Below are 26,657 nucleotides of genomic sequence, written 5' to 3' on the forward strand. Positions count from 1 at the left end.
ATCCACACCACATCACAGGTTTATCTGGCATCTACAACCAGTTGGTAACTGCAGGGTACACCACCACTTAAGAGTTCACCAAGAGAGCCTAGGTTGGCAGTTTGGGAGTGATATAATCCTTATTAATATATTTAGAAAGTAAGTGTCATAATCCGCTAACCTATAGGAGAAGGGTACCCATAAATTTCTTAGGGCATGGAAATAAAATTTGGGTATAGTAGGTTGGGCCTGAATTACGTAGGTCAGGATCCTATAAAATACCTTGTAAGAGAGCTCTTCTAGGTTCTTCTAGCTCCTGAAGCTTCGGTTTCTGGGAGTGCTTTTTCCAGTTTTCCTATATTCTATAGACTATCTAGTCTATCTTCTATCATGCTATCAGCTCAACATTCCTTACCATTGGAGAAGCCAGAACCATTGTGTAATCGGGCATGCCAGGAGTGAGGCTGGTCCTTCATCTCCTATAACCGGGTCCTCAAGGAAGGGTGTGAGTAGGTTAGGTTAAGGTACTTAAAATAGAAATGTTACCACCAGGAGTTTTGGAATTCTTTTACTGTTTTGCTGTTATAAGTTTCACAGCATTTATTATTCTTATGTTAATTTCAATAAAATTTTTATCAATTTGGTATTGTCCTCAGAGTACATGTTCTTGACAAGCATCCTGAAAGTCCTCTCCCGATATAGAGCTCTTTGAGTTCTTGAACTCTGTAGTCTGAATTGGATAAGAACCTATAAATCTTCTGGTCAGATACAATCAGTGGCGAGCCATAAAAACTACCCCATCAAATTCAGGTCTACAGGCTGCATATGGGTACAAGGTTCTGCCTTCATGGATCTGATTACAAGATCAGGGCCTAACTGTGTACTACTTACATTTGAGGAATAGTATCAGGGGAGCACAGAGTGAATCTGAAAACTACTGCATTTAGTACTGTGTACTGCATTTAGTACTACTGTGTCTAGCTGCAGCTCAGAGCTTTCTGTCCTGCTGGACTATCATAAAGCTATTGTGACACCCTGACACCCCAATATTCACGGTCATGTAATTCGGATATGTCCTATACAAAGTATGCCTTGTGAGGTGTCATTCTAAAAGTCTTGATCTGCTAGACAGTAATATCTAATTGGATTGTATGTGCTATTGTCATGTGTGAAGTTATGAAGTTTGGCTATTTATGTGTTGCTGAAATATGTCCTGAGGTTGGAAACACCCACAAGCAGTCTTTCAGGTATGACAGTAAAAAGGCCAAATAATGTTAATGGCTTATTGAGGAAATGCACACAAGCACAAGGATTACCCCAGGAACTGCGTACAATAGAAACTTCTCAGAGATAGCACTACACAATGGGAACTATTTGACCCAGGTCACAGCAAAAGAGCTTTCCAGCAAGTGCGGAGAAGATATAAAAAGCAGGAAAATGACAGTATGGGGGGGGGTCCTCACTCCTCCTACAACACCACACCTGGAAACACCTGAGGAACAAAGACTGAACTGTGGAAAATGATGGTCCCACGCTTGAAAGATTTTTAGCCTGTGAATAAAAACCTGGGAAAGCCAAGACAACTTGTGCCTTAAGAATCTGCCAACCTGTTTATCACTCGGTGAGAATTTGCTAATTTATCTCTTACCTATCTAGTATGTTAAGCTCAGTTTGTGGTTTTTGTTTATTTACTAAGGTAACTGTGGTGTGCACATCTCTCTCTACACTGAGGGAGAGGATGAATTTTTATGAGCTTGCGCTGTGCATATCTTTCTATACAGTGCAAGACAGGATTATTTTGGGTTTATCTCCCAAAAAGATTGTGCACTTGAGTGCTGGGTGAGTCCCCTCACACAGAGCTGACTTCAGTCTGTATCTGCATCTAAGTGTGCCCTACCTGTGTGTGTGTGCTGCAAGAGGCCGGAGAGCCTAATCCAGTAAAACAGGGAGAGGGAATCCAGGCTGATGGAGCAAGAGAGGCTCAGTGAAACCCCAGTACATCAGGTGGCATCCCAGATGGGGGGAGTCCAACCTGTCACAGCTATATATTGTACTGCAATTGTTGTTAAAAAAAAAATGGTAGCCACCTGTATAACACAGTGCCCAAATCATATCAATGAAGATTTAAAAACATTTCCAGACTTATTGAATACTGCTTTCAAATATCCGTACTTAAAACACCCTGAACGTGGAAAGTGCTATATAAAAGTAATGCAGTTTTTCTGTAGCAACCTGTGGGACATTGAGGGGAGCATGCCACAGAGTAGCTGCTCCATGGCTCTTCCTTACCATCAGTTCCACAGAGCTCCACCCATCCAGCTAAGCTTCTCCAAAGCTTGAGGAGATTGTGCTATGCAGCCACTGCTCCTTCCCTTCTGCAATTTTTAGGCCCTTTTACAAGTTCCTTTCTTTATCCTCCTCTACACTTGCAGAATAGAGAGAAGAGAGGAGCTAATTACCCACTAACCTACAGCACAGATCTACAATACAACTGGAACAGTTTGAAAGCAGCATGAGGCTGGGGCCCAAAAAAGCCTTATAACCATGTTAGACTGTAACAATGTTTGAAAAAATTTTCAAAACACTAGCAAATACAGGACCTAATCCTAGGTAACTCAAACCCAATGATGAGGCCACAAAGCTGCTCCCTAATATAATTTTTTAATCTCTGCCATTGCAATATGTTCAGCTTTTAAAGGGGCACCGTCACGCTAAAATTTTAAGAAAATAATAAGAAGAAGAGGAATAAACATTTCTTAACTCTATCACTAATTTACATTTTTGTTATTTTTTTAAAAAAGGCTGCAGTGTTCATAATCAGCTTTTCACCTTTCTTGTTGTTTACTTTTTTCATATTCCTCAGCATGGATGGCAATCAGTTTCATTCTTAGGGTCTCATAAATTAGCAGAATTTAAGTGTTATTCCTTATTCCCTTAAAAGGAAATGGCTTCCCTTAAAATACATTTTAAAAAAAATCATAGAAACATTTATATTGATGTTAGGCTTTGTAAAAACTCCTACTTGGGGTCAAAATAGTCCCTCGAAGTTAATAAATTATTTAATATAGTAATTAAGAGCCTAATTCTGCAAATGCTTTCTACTGGGTGTAATATCACTTTGGGATTACTCATGGTAGCAAACACTACACGTGATAGTAAGTGTCTGCAAAATCAGCGCCATAGATCTCACCTCCCACATCAGTCTGCAGTCTGTGTTTTCATCCAGTTCTTGAGGCATTCGCTTCTCTCCTGCAAATGGGCCAAATTTTTCACCCTAAATAATGATGACACAAAGAATGCATGAGTTACCAAACTACAATCTTTTGTATCACCTTTAGCTTCAGAAGAAAAAGACCATTTTGTTCTATCAGCCTCCCATCCTTCTAAGGAGCACACATTAAACAGGGCTGCAGCTGAGAACTGGATGGCTAAAACTTAAAGTCCATACACTACTTTCAAAAGTGTCTATCATGTAGAACGACAGGCATTATTGCACAATGAGCTAATATGTTTGGTTTTTTTCTTTTCATATTTTGTGACACTGTTATTTTAAAACAGTTTTCCCTACCACATATATCCTCCATTTGGCAAATAATATTTTTCTATATTTTGAAAGAGGCTGAAATTCATGACACATTTGTTTAATCAAGAACTACAAAACGTCTGCACCAATATTATCTCTGCATACGGTTATACGAAAGTATTTTGCAACAGGCATCCTTATAAAGGGTAAAGTATTTGGCAGCGATAGAGTTTATATTAGATTTATTTGCGTGATTACAGCACTGCTTTTTGACGTATCAAATCAAAATGCTCAACACCGATGTTTCTGAACATACAGAAAAATCTGTATAAGTAGCACTGAGCATGTACATGTCTATAAATTAATTCAAGCCTATGTAAACAAAATAAAAAATGTAAAATATTACCTGTTATTCACAACACATGCCATGAAAGTTTGAATTGATATGTTCCCCCAACAGTTTTGTCCCAAACATACCACATTAGCAGCATGGTCAACCATTTAACTAGGACTTTATTATAATAAATATAGTGTTGTCTTCAGTTTGCAGCAACAGAACTTGTATATTGTTGGGCTGCAAAATACTTTTTTGTTGAAAGCATTATCCCAACTGAAATGCTTTATGTTCCTTGTTCTGTGGCATAATTTTCTGTTGTTCAATAAAAAAGTGTTTTTATGTAGTACGTGTTCACATTTTTAAATATACGTTCTTGTCTACCATGTCCCTTTCCTGCCTCCCTACACTCAATCAGACTTGGTGGCTTTTCAGCTTCCATGCTCTGTGACTTTCTTAGACTAACTCACAGAAGGCCAACTGGGAAAAAAAACAAGGAAAGTTCAGGGACAAGGTTTGTTTGAAACATCAGAAAAATACAGGTGATATACGGTCACCTGTATAAAATGGTAGGATCACTAGGAGAGAGATTAAAAAGATATCATGAAAAGTCCTTAAGATTTGTAATTCATGGTAGAAACTCCTCAATCTACCTGATACAGGTCACATTTCCACATTGCATAATACTCAGTCCCTCAAACTTCTTCCAGGTAATCACAGAATCATGGAACTGGAAGGGACCTCGAGAGGTCATCTAGTCCAGTCCCTTACACTCAAGACAGGACTAAGTATTATCTAGACCATCCCTGACAGGTGTTTGTCCAACCTGCTCTTAAAAATCCCCAATGATGGAGATTCCACAACCTCCCTAGGCAATTTACTCCAGTGCTGAACCACCCTGACAGTTAGGAAGTTTTTCCTAATGTCCAGCCTAAACCGCTTGTGCAGCTCCTGTCCTATCCTCAGAGGTTAAGAAAAATCGTTTTTCTCCCTCCTCCTTGTAACAACCTTTTATGTACTTGAAAACTGTTAAAATGTCCCCTCTCATCTTCTCTTCTCCGGCTAGTTTTGGTGGGATGAAATTCCCACACTATAAGTTAAGTATTCCTGTCTTGTACAGACTCACAAAATAGCTATTCACTGCTGAAGCATTATAAAGTAATACAAGTTAACTGTGACTTAGCAGTGTCCAAAGACTGGATTTATAAACTGAGAACAGTTTAAGTGTAAAAAGAGACACATGTGAATTGACATATACCAAAAAATTCTGCTGTGACAGAAGGCATCAAGACCCCAATCCTGCAAAGTTTTACGCAGATGCTTAACTTTACTCAAGTAGTTCTAGCTAAACTGATATAAAACAGGTTTAAACAGACATGGGAGCGTCCACACGGAAAGCTCCACCGGTTTCACTAAAAGTGTGATGTTAAACCAGTGCAACTTCTACAGGGGGTTTTTGTTGTTATTTTTTTTTAAAACACAAGATCAAGGCCCAAGTCTGTGAGGGATGGCTGTTTGTGGCTCCTTCTCCCCCATCTTTCCAAGAGACAACACCAACATGCTCTTCAGCGTTCAAGAGCTCCTGCTAGGGACACTGAGAGCATTCCCCTTGTCTCCTTCCTCTGCAAGATGGACATACTCCTCCCTGACATCAAGATCTTCAGTCCCCTTTTGCACTCGGCCACAGAAAGGAGAGTAGACAGGTGCCACCCAAGTTGGAAAGGATATCTCCTCTTCCTTCCTACCAAGTCATAAGAGATAATGCCACGAGGCTCTTCATTACTTCATCCCACAGAGCTAGGAGAGGGAGAGTAATGGACAAAGATCAAACCTCTCGGAGGGAAGAGTGAGCATTTATGGCAGCAATTTTGGTGAAGCATAATCAGCAGCACAGGCTGAGTCTAGAGGCTAGATCAGGTGCACATAAGTAAAAATGAGAGAGGAAGGACACTCAGAAGCTAGAAATGGGGTGATTACTGCAGTCCAGTAGCTGCAGCAGATTCCATGAAAAAGGCTCTGTGTTGCTCTGCTCAGCCAAACCAATATTATAATAAATTAGCTGTCTTTATACTCCTAAGTATAAAGACAATGAATAAGGGCTTCTAGGCTAGATCAGGTGCACATAAGTAAAAATGAGAGAGGAAGGACACTCAGAAGCTAGAAATGGGGTGATTACTGCAGTCCAGTAGCTGCAGCAGATTCCATGAAAAAGGCTCTGTGTTGCTCTGCTCAGCCAAACCAATATTATAATAAATTAGCTGTCTTTATACTCCTAAGTATAAAGACAATGAATAAGGGCTTCTGCTTTTAATCAAATAGAATCATCCAGTCCCTTACTTTTCAGCACTGAATCCCCAGCTTATACCATATTGTGCATTGTCTTCTCTAAAGGTTTGACTGAAAACTATATTTTATTTTTTAGTATTTAATTCTCATTTTTCATTTCCTTTCCAAATGTGAGTTTTAATATTCCACCATCTTTTAACATTAGTCATATACTAAAGCAGTAAGGGTCGCAGTGCTCAGAGGCCATTAGTCAGTCAGTAAATAGAAATGGATTACCAATACTAGACTGTCTCTCTCTATCGCTGCATCCCTAATACAATGTTTATTCTTGGAACTGGATAAAAGAACTGCAGAAATCTAAAGTACAGTTCTAACCAGAGATAAAAACATATCAACACAACCCAATTAAATATCTAAGTATTCTATGTATGAGTGCACTTTAAATAAGGTTACCTTGACAGACAGGTCCTAACAGCTAAGAAGTCACTTTTATCATTTAGTTCCTGTAAGCAAAAAGAACATAATGCCAGATTCTCCTTTACACACAAGATAGCACTACAGTTCCAGAAAACATACTTCTAAACCTTAATATCAGCAAGCACATTACTACACACACTTAGGCCTTGTCATCACTCGGAAAAATAGTGTGGTATTTTTAACACGTGCTAGCAAACATGTTAAAATTCTAGTGTAGACAAGGTAGCTGTAGCTTTAACATGTATTTCTTGGATGAGGTAAGGGTTTACTTTACCAGTCAAATCATGTTAAAACTGTAACTGCTTTGTTTACACTAGTTCATATGTGTTTGCTAACACACATTAAAAAGAAAAGGAGTACTTGTGGCACCTTAGAGACTAACCAATTTATTTGAGCATAAGCTTTCGTGGGCTACAGCTCACTTCATCGGATGCATACTGTGGAAAGTGTAGAAGATCTTTTTATACACACAAAGCATGAAAAAATACCTCCCCCACCCCCACTCTCCTGCTGGTAATAGACTATTATTAGACTATTGGTAATAGACAGCAGGAGAGTGGGGTGGGGGGGTATTTTTTCATGCTTTGTGTGTATAAAAAGATCTTCTACACTTGCCACAGTATGCATCCGATGAAGTGAGCTGTAGCTCACGAAAGCTTATGCTCAAATAAATTGGTTAGTCTCTAAGGTGCCACAAGTACTCCTTTTCTTTTTGCGAATACAGACTAACATGGCTGTTACTCTGAAACCTGACATTAAAAATACACTTCCTCCCCTGGTGTAGACATATGGATTATTTTATGTTATCTTATGTTCTTATTTTGGTTACTGTTGATAAACATTTGTATAGCTCCATAACTTTGGAGGGTCCTGAACAGAGATCTTTAAAAGGTCACTAGTCAAAAGAATTTAACACATAAGGATGGGATTGTAACTTTACAATTTGCCCACAAGTAAAGGGAAGTGTTTAATAATACCACCTATCTCTTACATTGCATAGCTGCACTGTCCCGGGAGCAGGCCAGGGTGTAAACTGTGACTGTCACAATTAATTCCCTGGTTTCTCTCTTGATCCAGAGGCAAAGTAGTCTGTGATTGTCCTTCTCCAGCAGCAGATTACTTTTCCTTTTATGTTGGCTTAGTTGCACTGGCCAGAATTGTGAAGGAAGGAGAATCACGGTTCTGCCTACCTCCCCAATTCCACCCCACCCCTCATGGCCCCATCCACCACCCAGTCCTGCAGTGCCTGATCACGTCCTGCTGCCCCAGCCTCCCCATCTCTGTAAGTGGCAATAAGGGTAGCCCATGCAGGGCAAGAGACAAACATGTAATACTAAGATAACAGACAAAGGAAAGGTCCTGGAAAAGGATGGATGAGGGTTAAGAATATGGGAGAAGGAAAGAGATTACACAGCAGACAACATAAATTCTTTTATTTTAAAATAAAAGCTGCAAGAGAAATGGACAGCAGTGGAAGAGAAATTAGCAGTGGAAAGTAAGGCAAATGGAGGGCAGAAGAGAGATTTCAAGGAGGAGAGTGAGGACACTTGGTGCACACGGAGGAGGAGGTCATTGCAGACAGCTGCGTGGAAAGAAAACACAATGAGAGCAGGATGAGACAGAGCAGCAAACAAGAAGTCTGGAGCCCAAGGAAACAATGGAGATGAAGATTAGATGTACACACAGGCAGAACCTAAAAGTGACCGTGTAAATCGGGGGTCTCAAATTCCGTTTGCCTTAGGGCTAGGGCCAGTCCTCAAATCCTCCCAGTGGGCCAATAATGTCACTGAAGATGGTGTTCAGAAAAGAAAACATTTATATTGTATTTTTTATTTTCAATTTCTTAGAAATAGTAAAAACGTCATACAACTTTATACAACTGTCATACAATTCTTCGCCTACCAGAGAGATTTTAGTGTTTGCCAGGCACCTGGCAGTGCTTCAGCTCTGTCAGTTTGTTGATGTTTGGCCTCCTTGACTGAGCAATTGAAACCTTCAGGATTGCAGCAAGGTGCGCATCAGATAGGTGTGTTCGGTATTTTTGACTTTATATTCATTGTGGAAAAAAGTGATGCTGCCTCCATGGCTCCATTCCGCCACAGCATTAGCCACAGAAGGAATTCCGCCACAGCATTAGCCACAGAAGGAATTCCGCCGGCATGGCTAAACCACCTCCCTGAATGACATTAACAAAGCTGACAGAAGAACTCATTCTGTTGGCATAATGTTGTATACACTGAGGATTTTGCAGCACAGCTATGTCAGCATTGAGCCCTGTCATAAATATAAAGGGAAGGCTAACCACCTTTAAATCCCTCCTTGGCAGAGGAAAAAACCTTTTCACCTGTAAAGTGTTAAGAAGCTAAAGATAACCTCGCTAGCACCTGACCAAAATGACCAATGAGGAGACAAGATACTTTCAAAGCTGGGAGGGGGAACCAAAGGGTTCTCTCTGTCTGTGTGTGTCTTTTACCGGGACCAGAGCCGGAATGCAGGTCAGAACTCCTGTAAAAAATCCGTGAGAAATCTAGTTAGATATGCGTTAGATTCTATTTAGTTTAAATGGCTGATAAAATGAGTTGTGCTGAATGGAATGTATATTCCTGTTTTTATGTCTTTTTGTCAATTAAGGTTTTTCCTAGAGGGATTCTCTATGTTTTGAATCTGATTACCCTGTAAGGTATTTACCATCCTGATTCTACAGAGGTGATTCTTTTACTTTTTCTTCAATTAAAATTCTTCTTTTAAGAACCTGATTGCTTTTTCCTTGTTCTTAAGATCCAAGGGTTTGGATCTGTGTTCACCTATGCAAATTAGTGAGGATTTTTATCAAGCCTTCCCCAGGAAAGGGGGTGTAGGGCTTGGGGGGATTTTTGGGGGAAAGACATTTCCAAGCAGGCTCTTTCCCTATTATATTTGTTAGACACTTGGTGGTGGCAGCAATAAAGTCGAGGGACAAAAGGTAAAATAGTTTGTACCTTGGGGAAGTTTTAACCTAAGCTGGTAAAAATAAACTTAGGGGGTTTTTCATGCAGGTCCCCACATCTGTTCCCTAGAGTTCAGAGTGGGGAAGGAACCTTGACAAGCCCTTTTTGTGTTTATCCTCATTCTAGACACCCTCACAAGGAACATACAGAAGGCAGCACGTTGGTGCACATGATATTCTATGCGGTGAGGAGAAAGATAGGTTCTTGAAAAATAGAGATGTGTTGGAAAGACATAGGCTCAAAATAAGCAGAGAAAAAACAGAATATATGGCATGTAATTTCAATAATATGAACACTGAAGAATTATCCTTGAAACTGGACAGGCAGACAATTCTGAAAACGCAAAGCTTCAAGTATCTGAGTTTTAGAATCCAGGAAAATGGGGAAATGGAAGATGAAATTAGAGCTAGGATAATAAACGTGTTGCCCAAATGGAGAAAGCTAAGTGGTGTAGTAAGATACCAATAAGATTAAAAGATAAAATCTACAAAAGCGTGGTCTGTCCACTTTTAATATATGGCCCTGAGCGTTGAGCAACAAAGAAGAAACATGAGCAAATGATCTGTTCCACAGAAAGGCGAATATTGAAATAGATGAATGGTGTATGAATGAAAGGCTATGTGAAGAATATGTATGTAGACAGAGACATGCTCAAATCAATACCAATAAATGCAAAAATGAGAGAATGCAGGCTCAGTGGGTTGGTTGTTTTAAGCACAGTCCTGACAACTATGTGGTAAGAGTCCAAAAGATCAAGACTGAAGGGAAAAAAAAAATCAGAAAGGCCAACCCAAGAAGAAGTGGTAGGATGTCATAAAGGAAGATGTGGTGTTATAGAGGATACAGCACCGAACAGAGCACTTGTATGGGCAAATGAGGGGCGCAATACTCGTAGATTTGATGGGATTAATGCAAGGGAGAAGAAGAGCTATGACAGTGCTACAGGGTATGATTTTTTTACACGCTTAGCTGACATATGCGAACAAAACTTTGTAGTGCAGACTAAGGACAGGTCTACACTCCAGCCTAAAAATCAGTCCAACTTACATTGCTCCGGGACGTGAACCCTCCCACCCCTCCCGTGCTGTCCCCACTGGCACTATGTCAGCAGGAGATGATCTCCCGCGAACATAACTTCTGCTTCTTGCCGAGGTGGAATAATTATGCTAATGGGAGAGCGCTTTCCCGTCGGCATAGCACGACTTCACCAGACACACTACAGCAGCGCAGCTGTGCCGATGTAGTATAGACTTGACCTGGGACAAGTTAGCTCCACTATTTTACATTTATACAAATCCTGTCACCCCAAAGGATCCCCAGGCACCTTACAAAGTACCTACAGGAATCACTTCACCAACCACCAAAACGCAGACATCTCTGGGGTGGAACGCAGCAATAGTATAGAGCTCTCCCAGCGCTAAAAAAAAAAAAAACCCACCTCCACAAGGGGAGTCACTCCCAGCACTGGTACACTGTCTACACTGCCACTTTACAGCACTGAAACTTGCAGCGCTCATGGGGATGTTTTTTCACACCCCTGAGCAAGAAAGTTGCAGTGCTGTAAAGTGGCAGTGTAGACAAGGCCTTTATTGAAATACTTACATTGGTGCAGCTGCAGCGTTGTAAGTGAAGACCTGCCCAAAGACCTGAATTTTAAAGTGATTTTTTTAAAAACTTGCAGGCATTTTTAAACGTAAAAATAATTTTCTCAGCCTTGGAGAGGAAACAGAAGTTGTAGGCAGCTAGCCAATATGTTCTGCAACATAAGGGTCCCAGAGGCAAGTAGCCTTTTTTGAGGACTATAAGTATCTTTTCTTCAGATATATACACATTTATCAGTTCTAGCAAACAAATATCCCATTATATGCCAATATATATTAACTAATACCAGATTCTTACACTTCATTTCCTCTCAAGTCAATAAAAAAATAATGAATGAAACTATACACAAACATCTATCATAACAGTGACTAAAAGGAGACAAACTGCCCTATCACTAAAAGGGCAGAAAATACAGTAGGGATCAACTTTAAAGAAAATCAGGCAGCAACAACTGATCTTGTTCCATTTCCAGCAAAGCACTGAGAAACCAGTGTTGCCAATGCTCATGACTGTATCAAGAGTTTTGTGATTTGGGTGTTTGAGTTAAAGTCTAGATGAGAGAGAGAAGAGATTACATGAGAATCTCAACTTTCATTTTAAAAAAATAAATAAAATACAAAGTTACTAGCCCTTGTGGTAACAGAGAAAAGCTTGAAAACATGACCTGAGTGCAACCTAAGGGCTCACATCCAAAGGCAAATCAAAAAGGAGGCAAAATGGGATTTTTTTTTTTTAAAATCACTCGATTTTTGAGGGGGCCTGCCTCGTTATATTTGAGCAGTTGGGGTAGGCAATAATAATGATAACATAAGGACATCTGAAAGGAGCACTTTAACCACAGGAAAGAAAGATACATTTAAGATGTCAGACAACACAGAGTACACTACAGAATTTGCTACTCAGAAATATATGTCTAATTTCACATTCAGCACCTCCTCCCAAAAATTGTTAATGGAATTACTTTGGTGACCATTACAATAGATGGCTATAATATAGTGTAATTAGTATTGTTCCCCCTCTGCTGAGGTAGACTTCTCAGTGACATGGAGTCTGGTTACATCCTATGAACAATTTATTTTATTTATGCATGTACACCAGTCCTGGCACAGAGGTGGTCACAAACAGCATGCAGTCAAATTCCTTCTTTCAGGAATCTCAGCCATACACCGATGCTTGGTTCCCAGGAAGTAACACTGGCCTCCATAGACCAAGGAAGAGAGCAAGGCCTGCTGCTCACACAGATACCTTTACTCAGAGCGTTGCATAACAAAACTAACAGTAATATTTAACATGCCTTCCTAACATTGAACATTTGCCACCAAACTAAGAAAAAGTACTTGGAAGACTGTGTGTAAAATCACCACCTGATGACATCCGCCTAAACAGTATGTAGGAACTCTGGCACTAAGTGTAAGCAAGTTCTACTTTCCTTTTTCACCAGTTTCACACCCACGAAATTTATACTTAAGAGAAAAGGAAATCAGGCCCAAAATTGTAATGACTGTTGAAATAGGTAATAATTTTGATGAATTTCACTGTATTGTATGGCGTTAGGTGAATTGCACACACAACAAGATAGCCCAAATAGCACCTCTCTCAAACCAATAAGATCCAAAAATTTGTTAGTCTCTAAGGTGCCACAAGTACTCCTTTTCTTTTTGCGGATACAGACTAACACGGCTGCTACTCTGAAAAGTGGGACAGACACACAACAAAAGATCCAAGAAAAATAAAAGGTAGAAGCTTAAATTAATGCGGGATTGATCATTTTAGTTCTGTACCACTTCAATTATGTAAATATAATGGGGGACACTGAATATTTCTGGATAATTGAAATTGTGGATAATCAAGAGAATTTTCAATTTAATTAACAGATGTCAGGGGATGTGACCTGTTTTGCATAAGAGGGATTTGTACTTAATTGAGGTTTCAGCTGTATCACATCTTTCACAGCCACAGTTTCATTATTCTGCAAAGCAAATTAAATCATTTATTCTGTTAAAAGTAAGAGAACAGCAGGAGTTTGGTGGGGAGGTATATTTAGATTGAAAATGAGATGGGAATGGACAAATAGATCAGGAGAGGGGCACTGCCTGGGTTTTAAAAAACAAACAAAAACGTAACACCAACCCAAAATAAAAACCTCCTACTAACCCCTTCCTATGCACACGATTAACCCACTCTTTGCTTGTGCATGTACAGGTGCGGGGAGCTGGGCTAACCATTTTATGCTACTCCCCAAAGAAACAAAGCTCCATAGGGGACGGTGCCTTTTTGTTGTTGTTTTTGATCACCGTTTCAGTCCTTGCGTGCCAACAATAGATTTCTGTGAAATGCACCAGAACATGCTTCAGTTTAACGCTGGGGGTTTTTTTTGTTTTTTTTTCATTTCAGCAAGACACTGCCCGCTGCAAAGCAGACGGTGGAGCGAGCTCTGGTAAAGGGGGAGTTTGGAATTAAGTTGGAACTCGAAAGCCCTGCAGGCAGCGAGAGGAGAAGGCGCTGCAGTGAACTCCTGTACTACGTGGCAGGCTTTCTCTGGAGAACCCAGCATTTTGGAAACTAAGCGGGGGGGCGGAGTAGCTTGCAAGCTACACAGCTGCCCTAGCTGCTTCTGCAATACACTCACCAGGCAGCGCACAGCCCCCTGGTCTCCCCGTCATGCCGACCCCATGGGTGCCGAGGAGCAGCGGCGAGATCACCCACCTTTTTCACTCTCCGGGCCGTATAGAGCCCCATCCCGTCCTGAACTTTAGACGACTTCAGGGCAAACCTGTCCGGCACGTACATGCCCAGCATTTTGCACTGACTCGGGCCGCCTGCTAAAGGGGAGAAGAGTTAACAGGGACTTTCATTGCAAAGGGCAGGAGATGGGGGGAGGGGGCAGGGACGGAGGGGCCGGTTGCAGGATTACCCCGGCGAGCTCCTCGAGGGGAGGGGAGGAGCCAGCGGCGGCCGCTGGGCAGCGGCTTCAGCAGCTGGATGGGAGAGCCAGGGCGCCAATTGGCTGAAAGTTGGTCGGGGGAGCGCCCGGCAGAGAGAAGGCGCCGCTCCTTAGGGCAGCGCCGCGGCGGGGGTTGAGGGGAGCATTTTTTCAGCCGCCCCAAATTGCACACGTCAGGGCTCAGTCGCAGCGTGGCCGAAACCACGAGCTCTGGCTCCGGCTCTGGCTCTTCCGGAAGGTCAGTGATGTTCTGATCCAGCGCCGCTTGTTTCAGCTCGCTAGAGGCAGGCCGGCCGGCTGGCCCGCCGGCCAGCGCGTTGGGCCCCGGACCTTTGGCGGTCTTCAGAGAACCGGGAGAGGGAACTTAGGCTGCTCCTGACCCAGTTTAGCTCAATACTTAAGATCCATAACTTTCAGAGTAACAGCCGTGTTAGTCTGTATTCGCAAAAAGAAAAGGAGTACTTGTGGCACCTTAGAGACGAACCAATTTATTTGAGCATAAGCTTTCGTGAGCTACAGCCCACTTCATGGGATGCATTCAGTGGAAATGCATCCGATGAAGTGAGCTGTAGCTCATGAAACCTTATGCTCAAATAAATTTCTTAGTCTCTAAGGTGCCACAAGTAATCCATAACTTTGAGATCCTGCATTGTATTGGACAGTCCTTTGCCAAAGGCCATGCATGGAGGTGACTGAAGCCCTCCAACGATGGCCACACTGCCACTAGAATTCATGGCACTTGATTATGCAAGTTATTAATTGTTATCCTGAGGCAGCATTTCGATTTCAAATATAGATGTGTGGAAAATCCAGCACTCAGGACAAAAAATGACCGCAGTTCCCGGCTTTAATTATCTCTTTGTAACCCCAGTGAAAGCCAACCAACAATTAGTTGCTTAGGGCGGAGAACATTGGGAATACACAGTTTACCTGCTACCCTCCTGTATGCCCTGTCTCATTTCCACACAGGAAGCATCCTGCTCTTTATCAAGTCCAAGGCTAAAACCTCTATTCACTCTTTATTGAATCTATGTTTATTTCTCTTTAATTTGTGCTGCATAATACTCAAACACATTTCCCAGCTGCAGTGGAGACATACTCAAAAAGTGGAAACATACTCTTCAAGTAATGAGAGACACCTAACTTCACTGGGACTCTGCACAGGTGCAAGAATCCATCCAAGCAGATCTTCTTAAAGTATTGGAGCCACAATTTCCCCCTCCCCCTTGTGTTCATGACAAATGTGTTGCAGAGTCAGAAATAGAAAGTATCAGTGGGGTAGCTGTGTTAGTCTGTAGCCACAAAAACAACAAGTAGTCCAGTGGCACCTTAAAGACTAACATATATATTTGGGCATAAGCTTTTGTGGGTAAAAAACCACTTCCACTTCTATTTCTCCTAGGTCCCCAGTCTAATGCCTTATATACAAAGGAACTTCCTTACTCTTCTAGCACTCCTCTTCCTCACTCACACGCCATCCTGTGCACTGAATGACATGGGTCTCAGAACAAATAACGTGATCATGTAATTAAGACTATCATAATGCATATACACAAAGGGATCATATTAAGCAACCTTAATTTTGGCATTTCCTTACTTCTAAGTGCTTTAAAACCCTTAATATTTGTAACTCGGGGGGTTGTTTGGTTTGTATATATCATCTTAGGTTTCTGGTTTTTGTAAATCAGAATTTACATCATGTGGAACTATAGTACCTCTGTGCATAGATCATCAGCGCATTTGGAATCCAGTACACAGCACAGACTTCTACAACTTGAGCTGAAGATACTACTGGTAGCAGTAGTAGATGCTATGTGGACCAGCAAGGGAAGCAAGACAAATGCATTGACTTACACAATTATTGGTTAGCTAATAGAGGAGTATTAGGAATCAGAAGCCTTCAGTGCTAGTCTTAGCTTTGGAAGGGAGAGAGGTCTAATGGCCACAGACAACATAGTCAAACATACATTTGGCATTTTCATTCTGAAAGGCAGGCTGGCCGAGTGGCTGAGACTTGGGATCTGCCCTATTAAGCACATAGGCTTGATTCTAGTGTCTAGTGTCTTTGTGCTCCTCCTGTACTATACAAGGGACACAGAGAGACAGAGGAGCCCTAGAAGGAGAACCCCAGCACCAGGGCCATTTAAGGTGGCACTATACAGCTGTCCCCTCACAGCCTGCTATCCTGGGGATAAGAAGAGGCAGTCAGCACATTGATTCGAAAAGAGAAAAGAGGCAATGGCCAGAGCACTCTGAGCTCTGATAATTCTGCACTGTGGAGAAGCCCACAGTCAGTCTGCTGTAAGTTAAAGCAGAACCCCAAGGCTCCTCCAAGTTATGCTGGGGGGCTTTAAGTCACCTTTGCAACCCCTTTTCGGGTCAGTACCTTCTGTGTTATACTTCCTGAGAGATGCAGCCCAGAATCTGGTCCTTGTTCTATTCCTAACCCAGCCAGAAGTGACCTGGTGTAACCTCTATGTAATATGCCTGTGATTTTAATCACAAGTCTTGCAGTATTCCATGTTTCTGTAAAAAATCCAGCTGCTGGAGTCAAAAGATTGCATGAAAATCTTAGCTTTCACTTTAAAAGAAAAACTAAGTTAATTCTAGGCCTCATGGTTGCAGAGAGAAAAAAAATAACTTAAATCACTAGCTGAGGTCACCCTAAAGGCTCAGAAACCAGAATGTGAATAAAAAGAACCATATATATATATATCTCCCATGGAAAAAAAATCCAAACTCATGATTTTTGGGGTCCTAACTCATGATTTTTAATGCTTGTGGTTGGCAATATTGGTTATGAGGCCTTATTCCATTTTAATTCTGTGCATTTCACAGATTTATTAACCCCAGTCACTGGAAGAGATGAGGCTAGAACTCATGGTCATAGCCTCTGGTAAACTCCCCCTTCCATAGACTAAAAGGGTAAAGGTGGCAGCTGCTGCCACTGCATCATTTCCCCCATCCAGAGCTCTAGATCTGTGCCAGAGAGCATGCTCAGTGCATTTGACATGTTAAAAACTGCTGTAATGGGCCTCTACCTTTGTTAGGATTTATTTTGTTCCTTATGTACCTAAACTTCTTCTCATGGTCTTTGGCTTTGCCAACCAGGGAATTTTCCCTAATGTGTTATGCTTCCCTTTCCTTGTCAAGTAACACTGACAAAACTACCTGTTTCCCTTATCCCATTTTTAGAAACTGCTAAACTATTTTTGTTGAATCTTTCGAAAACAAAAACAAAAAAATCAGTCTGAAGCACAGACCAAGCATGGAAGCTTTCAGCCTGGCCTGCTAAAAGTTTAGCAATCACTTAACACTTTCTGTTATAATTCTCTGTTTTCAGCCTTAACTACAGAAAATAGAGTAGCGGGGGGTGCGGGGGGAGTCACAGAAAATGTTGACTTTTTACAGAAAATCCTCCAAACCAAAATCTTGTCAGAGCTTATGGTTTTCTGGTGAAAATAATTAATCAATTTTTTCCAAAGAAAGCAAACACTTTCCACAAAAAGTTTTGTTTAGTTGAAAACCCAGTTTTCTGGTGAAAAAAGCTGATGGGGAATTTTCAGCCAGCCCTAATGCTTTTAGCTCTGCCAATAATGTATACATAAAAAAAAATCACTGTTTATTTTTCCTTGCTTTTATGTTTTTATATAAAAATGAAGCCAGAATCTGCATGTTAGCAACATAAAGACATATTTTTCTTCTTGCATAGATAAAAGTTGAAACAAGTACTAATATCTTCTACAGCATCTCAGAGCCAATATTAACTTGTATGGCTGCTGCCTGTGCTGTACTTGATCTATGAACAGATTTCATTCTACATGGTCTGTCAAGCCAGTACCTTTTATGAGCATGACATGTCCCTAAACATTTTTAAATAAGGAGAGACGCTTAAATACCATTTACCAATCTATGTATTAGTCCAAATTCACCCCTGCTATAAACTCACTGCATGAATGGTAAATTCTGACTATTACCTTCACTTTTGACATCAGTTAATGCTACAATTTTAGGCACTGCTGTTCAAAGAAGTTTAGATAAAATCTCAGAAACTTAGAAAGCATGAGCAAAAAGAACCAAAAACATCTGTATATTTTTCTGTACAGTAAAATTAAATATATAGTTAAAAATAAAGCACAAACTGTGACATTACATTTTGAAAAGTACTATACACAGTCCTAGTTTGAATACTAACCACCTTAACAGTCTGATGATATAATAAACTGTAAGACTGCAGTATTACAAAGGACAGCAGGACCTGACAGTGAATTTTCATTAATAAACAGATTAAATTTAGCTGTGAATTCAATCCAGAATGCATATATAGTTGCCTCAATATACAAACAATTTACCAAATGTAGTGAAGATTGTAACTGGCAAAAGAGCATTATTTTTCCAGTGGAGAGGTTGATTTGTTTAAATCTGATTATAAAGTTAAAAGGAAGTGTGAAGGCATTTGAAGCAGGCAGAAGGGAAAGGAAAAGATAAAAAAAGTTATTCAAAAACACATGGTATTTTAGACTATATATTTAAAATTCTGTATTCATATCTTATACTTTTAATAAGTAGGCCACTTGTTCTTTTGGATTTTGCTGCCTTGTGAAGGGCCTCACTAACATAGCAGCCCTTGTGAAGTATTCCACAGAGTGTAATTTCTTTATTTTCCTTGTAGTATTTAGAGACTTCCACAAATTAATTTATAGATGGGAGAAAGTTACAAGGAGTTGAAAGTAGGGGATTAGAGTGCCATCCAACTCCCATTAAAGTCTGTGAAAATACTTCCACTGACATCAATGGAAGCAGGACTTAGCCCTTAGAATGGAGGTGCCTTCTGAAGCTTAATTGCCACATTACAATACACAGAGTGCCTTTATTTATTGTACTATACACAGATATTCTATCATACTCTTCCAAATCACTACAGTAATCTGTACTCAAAACAGTACATATTACAAAAGTGACAAGCATTTAGATTGCAGTCAATCGCTTCTTAAAAATAGCCATCCTATAGTTTGCATATGGTTTGTTACAGCCATTTAAACAACAAAGTTTTGCTTTTATACTTTAAATTACCTGTGTGACAGCTTCTTTTGATACATGGACAAGAGCTGTAATAAGTCAGATGTGACTCCTGACTAGATATGCTTTTTACCTGATAGCAAAAAGGAATAAAAGAACTGACAGAAATATACAATTTCTTGTGCATTGTAACAGCGTGGCTTGCCCCATGGGTTGGAGAACCTGGGGCTAAGCCCACCCTGATTCACAAGGAGCTCTACCTGAGAGGCATTAGGTGTTTCCAGTATAAAAGAAGCAGGAAGTTACAATGAAGGGAGAAGTACAAGAAATTGTAATTATGGTTGTAGACAGTGTAATAAGAAGTCTGCAGGGCCCTGAGTCAGCAGAGTAGGTAATAGCTAGGGAAAGCCTATGCGAAAAGAAAAACTACAGTGCCGAAGTAGTGGGAAAGAGGCAGATAAGCCTTCAGGGAGGAGGGGTGGTGCCCAACTGAAACTGGAAGAAGATTGTGAGAATTACTGTTCTGGTTTTAAAGACTTTGTGTTATTTTGAATTATCGCAAGAGAGAGGCTGAACTAACCTTGGGGCCTGGAGGGCCAGTTTACCCCCAGAAAACTCAAATAAATGGGACCACTTGAGGGAATAGTGTGAATTACCTATGGGCTGTGGTGTTCTCAAGAGTATGTCTACACTGCCCCTTCCCAAAAGTCTCAGAGCCAGAGTCAACTGACTCAGGCTCATGGGGCAGGGCTAAAAACAGCAGTTTGGACATTCCTGGTTGGGCTCTGACACCCACTCCCTCTCACTAGGTTTCAGAGCATGAACAGTAACATCTATACTGCTATTTTCAGTCCCTTAGTGTGAGCCTGAATCAGTTGACCCTAGGCTAGGATACTTGCTGCCCTGGCCTTTGTGTGTGTGTGTGCGCAATCTAGATATACCCAAAGGGTATGTCTACACTGCAATTACATACCCAAGCCTGACCCGTGCCAGCTGGCTTGGCCTAAAAGGCTGTTTAACTGCAGTGTAGGCATGCCTCAAGAGAGAGACTGCTGCAAAGGGAAATCTGGACTTGGGAGAAGGGTGTGCTTTGGAGGTGGCTGCTTCTGTTATATGCAGCATGTCTAGAGAAATGAATTTTAGAACAGTATTTGAGGACACCCAAGTTCTAATTCTAGAACTGCCACTCATTTGCTGTCAATAGTAAGCAGAACTTCAAATGTGTGTGTCTAAATCAATTTAAGTCAATGAAGCTGTGGCTTCTCAGCACCTTTGAAAATAAGGCACGTTTTTAACTGCCTAAACATGGATTAAATACTGGCGCTGCTCTCACTGAAGGCAATGGCTTCATTCTTATTGCCTTTATTGGAACCAGGCCCAATGATCCCAATTCAGTAATGCACTTAAGCACATGCTTAATTTTAATAGTAATACTTAGCTCTTATATAGAGCTATAATCAGATCTCAAAAGAGGTCACTATCATTATCCATTCTACAGCTGCAGCTACTGAGCCACAGAGAAGAGAAGCGACTTGCCCAGGGTCACCCAGCAGGTCAGTGGCATAGCTGGGAATAAAACCCTGCTCTCCTAACATCCAGTCCAGCACTGATCTCATCAGGTAGGGATACTTTCTTGAATTGAGGCCAAAGTGCTTACCTTTAGTCACCGATGTTTAAAAATGTTGATCTCACTTCCTCTGTTCCTAACATTTTTGATAGGCTAATAATAAAAACTTATCCATCTTGCCGTTAGTGTTAAGTAATTAGGGTTGCTCGGCTACTTACACACAACATACCTGACACAAACCTGATACAGATGCAAGGAAGTGAAAAGTTAAGCCACCTAACAGTACATTTCTTCTTTTCCTTCACCCGCAGGCACCTCATCATGCCATGACTACTATGTACCACCAGCCAGACGTTGCATCCTTAACTCTGCCTCCCTCAAGCTTCCCTTCTCCATATACATGTTTACCAATCTACCCCCGCCCCCCCAACCTAACACTGTTACACTATTGGGAGTAGTGGTTTTCTGTGCTAACTGCTAAGGCTGGTTTGGTAAACATGGCGATGGAAGGCTGGCATCACTAAGTGTTTCAGCCTGAACCAAAGTTCTAACCCTTGCTATTAAAACATGAGGAGAAACCAAACCAAAATTACTCAGAAAATTCAAAGGGTCTAAAAATTTATCCTGTGTACAAATTTACACCAAAAGGCCACCTACCTTCAGAGGAAAAACAGTGATTTATGTACCCTTTTAAGACTATTTTAGAACACGCCCTTGTAGTTTGGGTTACTTCCATCATGTTAAATCTGGAAACATTACAACTCAGAGCAATACGCTGCAGACCTTCTGAATCTATGTAAAAACCACAGCATATACATTGATTTTTATTTTCTTTAAGTTCTCTATGGAGGGAAAAAATGTGGTAGTTGAGGAGCATCCATCCAGATTTGATGGATAACTCTTAAGGAAGCCAAAAAGCCGTTGTTGGGATCAGAAAACACCTGACTGAATAGAGGAATGGCTTGGCAAAAAGTCTTATCTGTAGGGTAAGCTACAGATTCTCCTGAATCATCTTCTGCAGTCCAACTGCCATGAATCTAACCCAGGTTTGGGCATCAAAAGTTCCTGTGAACTTAGACAATACAATCCCCCCCCCCACACACACACACACACACACCCCCCTCCTGACTAGTATGGAATAGTTCATTAGCACTCTCCACTTCCCCGTATTGACTCTGCTAAGAGAATCAAGAAGGGATAGCAATGTCAGCCCACTTGCAAAGAGTCTCAGAGTGAAAATAGGGAAAGACAAAGCACATTCTGTGTTTATTCCTGACCACGAGTATTTCCAGGCTCTGGATTTTGATTCACTTTGCCTGGTTGTTTTCATCTCACAAATGAGACTGCTCAGACATGTAGTCTCTCTGCTGGCAAGATTTACCAGTTCTGTAGCATTCAGTAATCGCCTTCACCCTCCCCCATTGCTAGTGGTCTTCATGTTTTTTCAAGGAATCTATGCTAAGCAGCTCATCTTGGCAACCATAATTTGTCTGTTTCTTTCCTCCATTTTTCACGTATTCTTTTCTTGGCTCTTAGATCAACAGGTGCAATTGAGTATAGAGGCATATGTGCCTGTGCTTTATTACAGAGGAGGGAACTTCCTTGCATAAAAATAGAACCTGTTATGTAGTCTGTTTAATTAAACTAATGGGTGGCATCCATGCCCTAATCAAGATCCTGAAAACCGGTGAGTGAGCATAACTCAAACATACACCCACAAGACAGACAGGAGATCATGTGCAGAAGGTGGGTATGCTGAAGGAAGGACTTACCTAGAACACTCAAATGACTATTTTATTTCAGATTGCATGCTTGTATTAAAATGTGTGCTCTCATTAATTTAGCTCTGGGCTATTGTCATTATTTCTGGAAGTTTACTATAACTGAGCTATAGTAGATCAACTTCAAAAAATAAAGACAGTGGCTTTTGCATCTGTGACACTCCCATCGGTGATGCAAGAGCATGAGAACCAACTTAAGGGCAGACAGTTAAAAACCAGGGCACAAACCCCTAATTGGTTCTGAGTTCTAAACTCAGATTTCACCAATCAACTGCACTAAGTGCAAACCTTTCTGGCACTTTTACAGACTCAACATGGAGTCACAGACAGTCCCGTTGGGTACTCCAGTTTTTCTTGCCACCCAGGTGAGCATATCTCTGTGATAAATGGCCCCTTACACCAAGTATCACAGCAAAATTCAGGTTACTCTTAATACCAAAGGACCAGTCACTTACCCTAGGTCCATTGCAATTTAGGTCTCACACCAAAGCAATGCTTATAGGCAATCCTAGAGTAAAATATATACAGATTTATTAAATAGGAAAGGGAAATTAGGAAGTTATTTACAAGATTAAAGCAAGCAAATATAGACAAAAAACTGAGTTACAATCTTTGGTTTCAAAAATAATAGAGGCTTCTATAATCAGAATGTTCTATTTGTCCTTTAGGTCTAACCAAGGCTAAGCAGCTGGGGATCTCTCAAAACACTTTGTCCCTTCTCCTTTCCCCCTCCCCAAGTGCAAGCAGCATAGGGATACCTAGTTCCTTTTGTTTGAGGTTTTTATCCCCCTCCTGCCATGCGCTCGGAGCTGCCAACTCAGCTAATGGGAAGGGGCCACTTGCATCACTCATCTTCAAGGGGAGCACAGCAGAACACTAGGAGTTATTAGTCCTTTGTTGAGGATTCCTGAATCCAGGTGTAGGGAGTTTCCAGTTGTAAGATCTACTCATAGCCTGTCTGGTATTAATGAGTCTCCTCTTTCAGGATGGGCATAACAATTTCTGTAGAAGAGCAGCACTTCATACTAATGCCTCTCCCGTGTGGCGATTCATACAGCAGTGGAGGCTCACAATACACCTCCTCAAATATTACATTACAATATGATATTCAGATTTAAAATTTTTATTAAAGCTAATAGTTAAAAAATATATATAAAACATAGGGTAAGAAAAGAGTGTCTGTAAATCTGGGTATAGTGCTTAGATTATCCACAAATACAAAGTTTGTTTTTAAAAGTCATAAGATACATATAGTGCATAATCAGCAATAACCCAAATTTAGGTGAATAAAGTTAACAATACAGTTTTGATGATAGCATCCAAGTATTCAGGTACATCACTCATAAAAAGTTATATAGCAAGTTGGTTTTGGAAAACAAATACAACAATGAGTGAAGATTTTCCCTCAGTAATTGAGAATTTAGGGTAGGCTGTCCATTTAGAAAATACAATCCATGAGGAAAGTCTTTCAGTTACTTTCCCCACTGCGCTTCTCATCGGCACTCCAGCTCATCCCTCCTGGTATTGCCGCTGGCCGGTGATGTGTTCTGTGTAGATGTCCCTCGACCTATTACAAGATTAATGTATGCAGCAACTCACAAGCATTCAACAGAATCCAAACACTACACAATTTCTTATAATTCTAATACCTATTCTACCAATACTGTATTAACCCATAAGAGAGCCAGAAAGGTTTCAGCTATGTATCTGTCAGTGTCCAGCTCAGACATGGGGACCTTGGCATGAGCTGTGGCCTGGTCTGCCAACATCGCGGCATCTACTTAAGGAGAGATTTTCATTTTATATAAATAAGGTAAAATGTTGCATAGGCATACACAGAAAAGAACTACAGGAGTTTCTGTAATCTATGATCTCATTGTATAAAAGCCTTCAAAACAGGCCAGAACTAGAGCCAATACTTGTTCAGAAACAACGAGGAGTACTTGTCGCACCTTATAGACGTTAATACAAATTTGTTAAATAAATTTGTTAGTCTATAAGGTGCCACAAGTACGCCTCGTTGTTTTTGCTCATACAGACTAACATGGCTACCACTCTAATACTTGTTCAGTTTGTAAAGGAGTATGCATGCACACACAAGCATGCGCATACTCTCTCATACACACACAAGTTTTACCCTATATTTCATGTTGGAAATGAATCCACAATATCAAACCAAAACAGATGAATGTTTGAAACTGTATGGAAATGGGGGATTTTACTTGGTTCTCATGGAAAGCCTTAAAACAACTCATGCTTGCTTGAAAGTTCTGTGAACCTTTACATGAACCTGACGGGATTTTCATAACAACAATACGCTTGGCAGCGAGGGTTCATAGCGCCGAATGGCCATGGCCACATTGTATGGCTTTATTCCAGGCATTTAAAAGTTCCACAAGGTTATTACTGATCTGGTGTAGCCAAATTAATCATGGAGGACCATGAGGGTGGCACCTGTTCATTGCCGGGCAACATCCCCTCTTGACCTTAAGTTCAATCTTCAGGGCTCAATGTTCAGGGACTTTATCTCTGAGGCAGGGTATATGACCAAAAAGTGCCAGCTGGCAGTGAACAATGAGGACTTCAATCCTCTCGAGGCCAGTTCTCAATAATACATCCTTATTACTGATAAAATCAAACCATTAAAAATGCCCGACGGTCTCTGTTGGCAATGCATATGAAATGCCTCCAGCCTCCTGCTGTCTTGTGTAAACAACATCCATGTTTCAGATCTGTGTAGGAGGACCAGAAGTACCCAGGTCTGATAAATCCATACTTTTGTATGTAGGTCCTTCATGGTTGAGGCTGCTAAACTGATTCCCCTGAGGATGTCTGGCTTGCTGCACCCATTTGACGACAATGTACGGCCTAAAATAGATGAAGTCATCTACTACATCCACAGTTTGTCCAGCAGCACAGATCTCTTGTATCACAACTTTTGCACCAACACACTGGATTTTTCTTTTTGCCCAAGAAACCCTGTAACCCAAGGGCTGCTGCCATGTCCTGGAAGTGTATCTTTAAGGTTATTTGCATCTTGGCAGAGGACGACATCCACATAATCCAGGTCGGTAAAAGGAGTTGAACCAAACAGTTATGCCAGTATTTACGGAGATCTGTTCAAGGAGCCAATCCACTGCCTAGCAGAAGAGGCTGGGGGCCAGAAAACATCCCTGCTTTATACTTGATCTAGTATAGGACCTATGGGTCTCATATCACATTTCTGACCCTGAATCATTATTTTGAATTAACCCCAAGAGGATGTTGGGAATGCTGATGCCTTGTAGAGCCTTCCCAGGGCAGCTCTATCAACAGAGTTGAAGGCTGTCTTAGATCTACATATGCTGCTGTTGAAGGACAAGTGAATTTACAATGAATCTCAGATAAAAGACAAAGAGCAAGTAGAGTGTCCATTACAGATCACCCAGCAGTGAAGTCCAATCTTTCTGGGTGATGGTGTTTTGTAAGGAGAGGCTGAAACTGAGCAAGTAGAACATGTGTAAAAACGTTTCTGGGAATAGATAACAAAGTTATTGGCCTGTGTCTGCTGCACTCAAGTGTGTGGGGCCTTTCCCCTTGTTAAGTTGGATGATGATCGCTTCCTTCCACTCCTCTGGTATTTTCCCAGTAGTCCAATCCTGGACAAAAAGTTGGTATAATGCTACCCTTATGGGCTCTATACCACACCTGAGAAGTTCAGGTGTTATGCTATCAGATCCAGTAGCACACCCACTTCACAATTTCTTTATGGCACAGTAAACCTCTTCCAGCACAGGTACATTTACACAGGCTTCAGGGTCAGGGATTGTATCTACTACTAACATGTCCAGATCTGGGCATGGAGTCACTTCAGGATGGTTAAGTGCAGTCTCATAATATTCCTTCCATCTTTGCAGGATGACTTCTTGTGTTGAGGATTTTCATGCTCGAAATAAAATATGAAGACGGAGGAGTATCATGTGGTGTTGAGTTTCCTTGTGCATATTTCACTTGACTCTGGTCATAAGAACATGCTTATGCTGAATAAGGCATGGTGTAAGCATGTCCACTAGTTTAGATGCATATAACATAGACCATTTCATGTATCTGGCACTTAGGCTTCCTGAAACAGAAGCATTTCTCAAACTTAGCATATAGCAGAAAATAGTCCTGGAATTC

The 26,657-nt window shown here is 41.0% G+C and overlaps 1 protein-coding gene and 1 long non-coding RNA gene across 5 annotated transcripts in view; one reads left to right on the forward strand and one right to left on the reverse strand.

Moving 5' to 3' along the window:
- Nucleotides 1–14,098, reverse strand: part of PRDM5 (PR/SET domain 5) — a 135,087-nt gene extending 120,989 nt beyond the window's left edge. For all 3 annotated transcript variants that reach the window (XM_084627053.1, XM_084627052.1, XM_084627051.1), the window contains exons 1-2: nucleotides 13,895–14,098; nucleotides 3,170–3,253 (exon numbers count right to left, since the gene is read on the reverse strand). In XM_084627053.1, coding sequence (XP_084483179.1) covers nucleotides 3,170–3,253; nucleotides 13,895–13,987 — 177 coding nt within the window. In that variant the 5' untranslated portion in view covers nucleotides 13,988–14,098. The remainder of the gene's footprint in view (nucleotides 1–3,169; nucleotides 3,254–13,894) is intronic.
- Nucleotides 14,099–14,196: 98 nt separating this feature from the next.
- On the forward strand, nucleotides 14,197–26,612 carry LOC311519750. 2 transcript variants are annotated; one of them, XR_014711365.1, is made up of 4 exons: nucleotides 14,197–14,370; nucleotides 20,650–20,770; nucleotides 25,288–25,566; nucleotides 26,396–26,612. It is a non-coding gene; the product is annotated as an uncharacterized lncRNA (long non-coding RNA). The 2 variants fall into 2 exon arrangements; XR_014711364.1 differs by having other exon boundaries at nucleotides 25,288–26,612.
- Nucleotides 26,613–26,657: the final 45 nt, after the last annotated feature.

This window comes from Lepidochelys olivacea (genome assembly GCF_965140295.1).
Source record: "Lepidochelys olivacea isolate rLepOli2 genome assembly, chromosome: 4".
NCBI lineage: Eukaryota > Metazoa > Chordata > Testudines > Cheloniidae > Lepidochelys > Lepidochelys olivacea.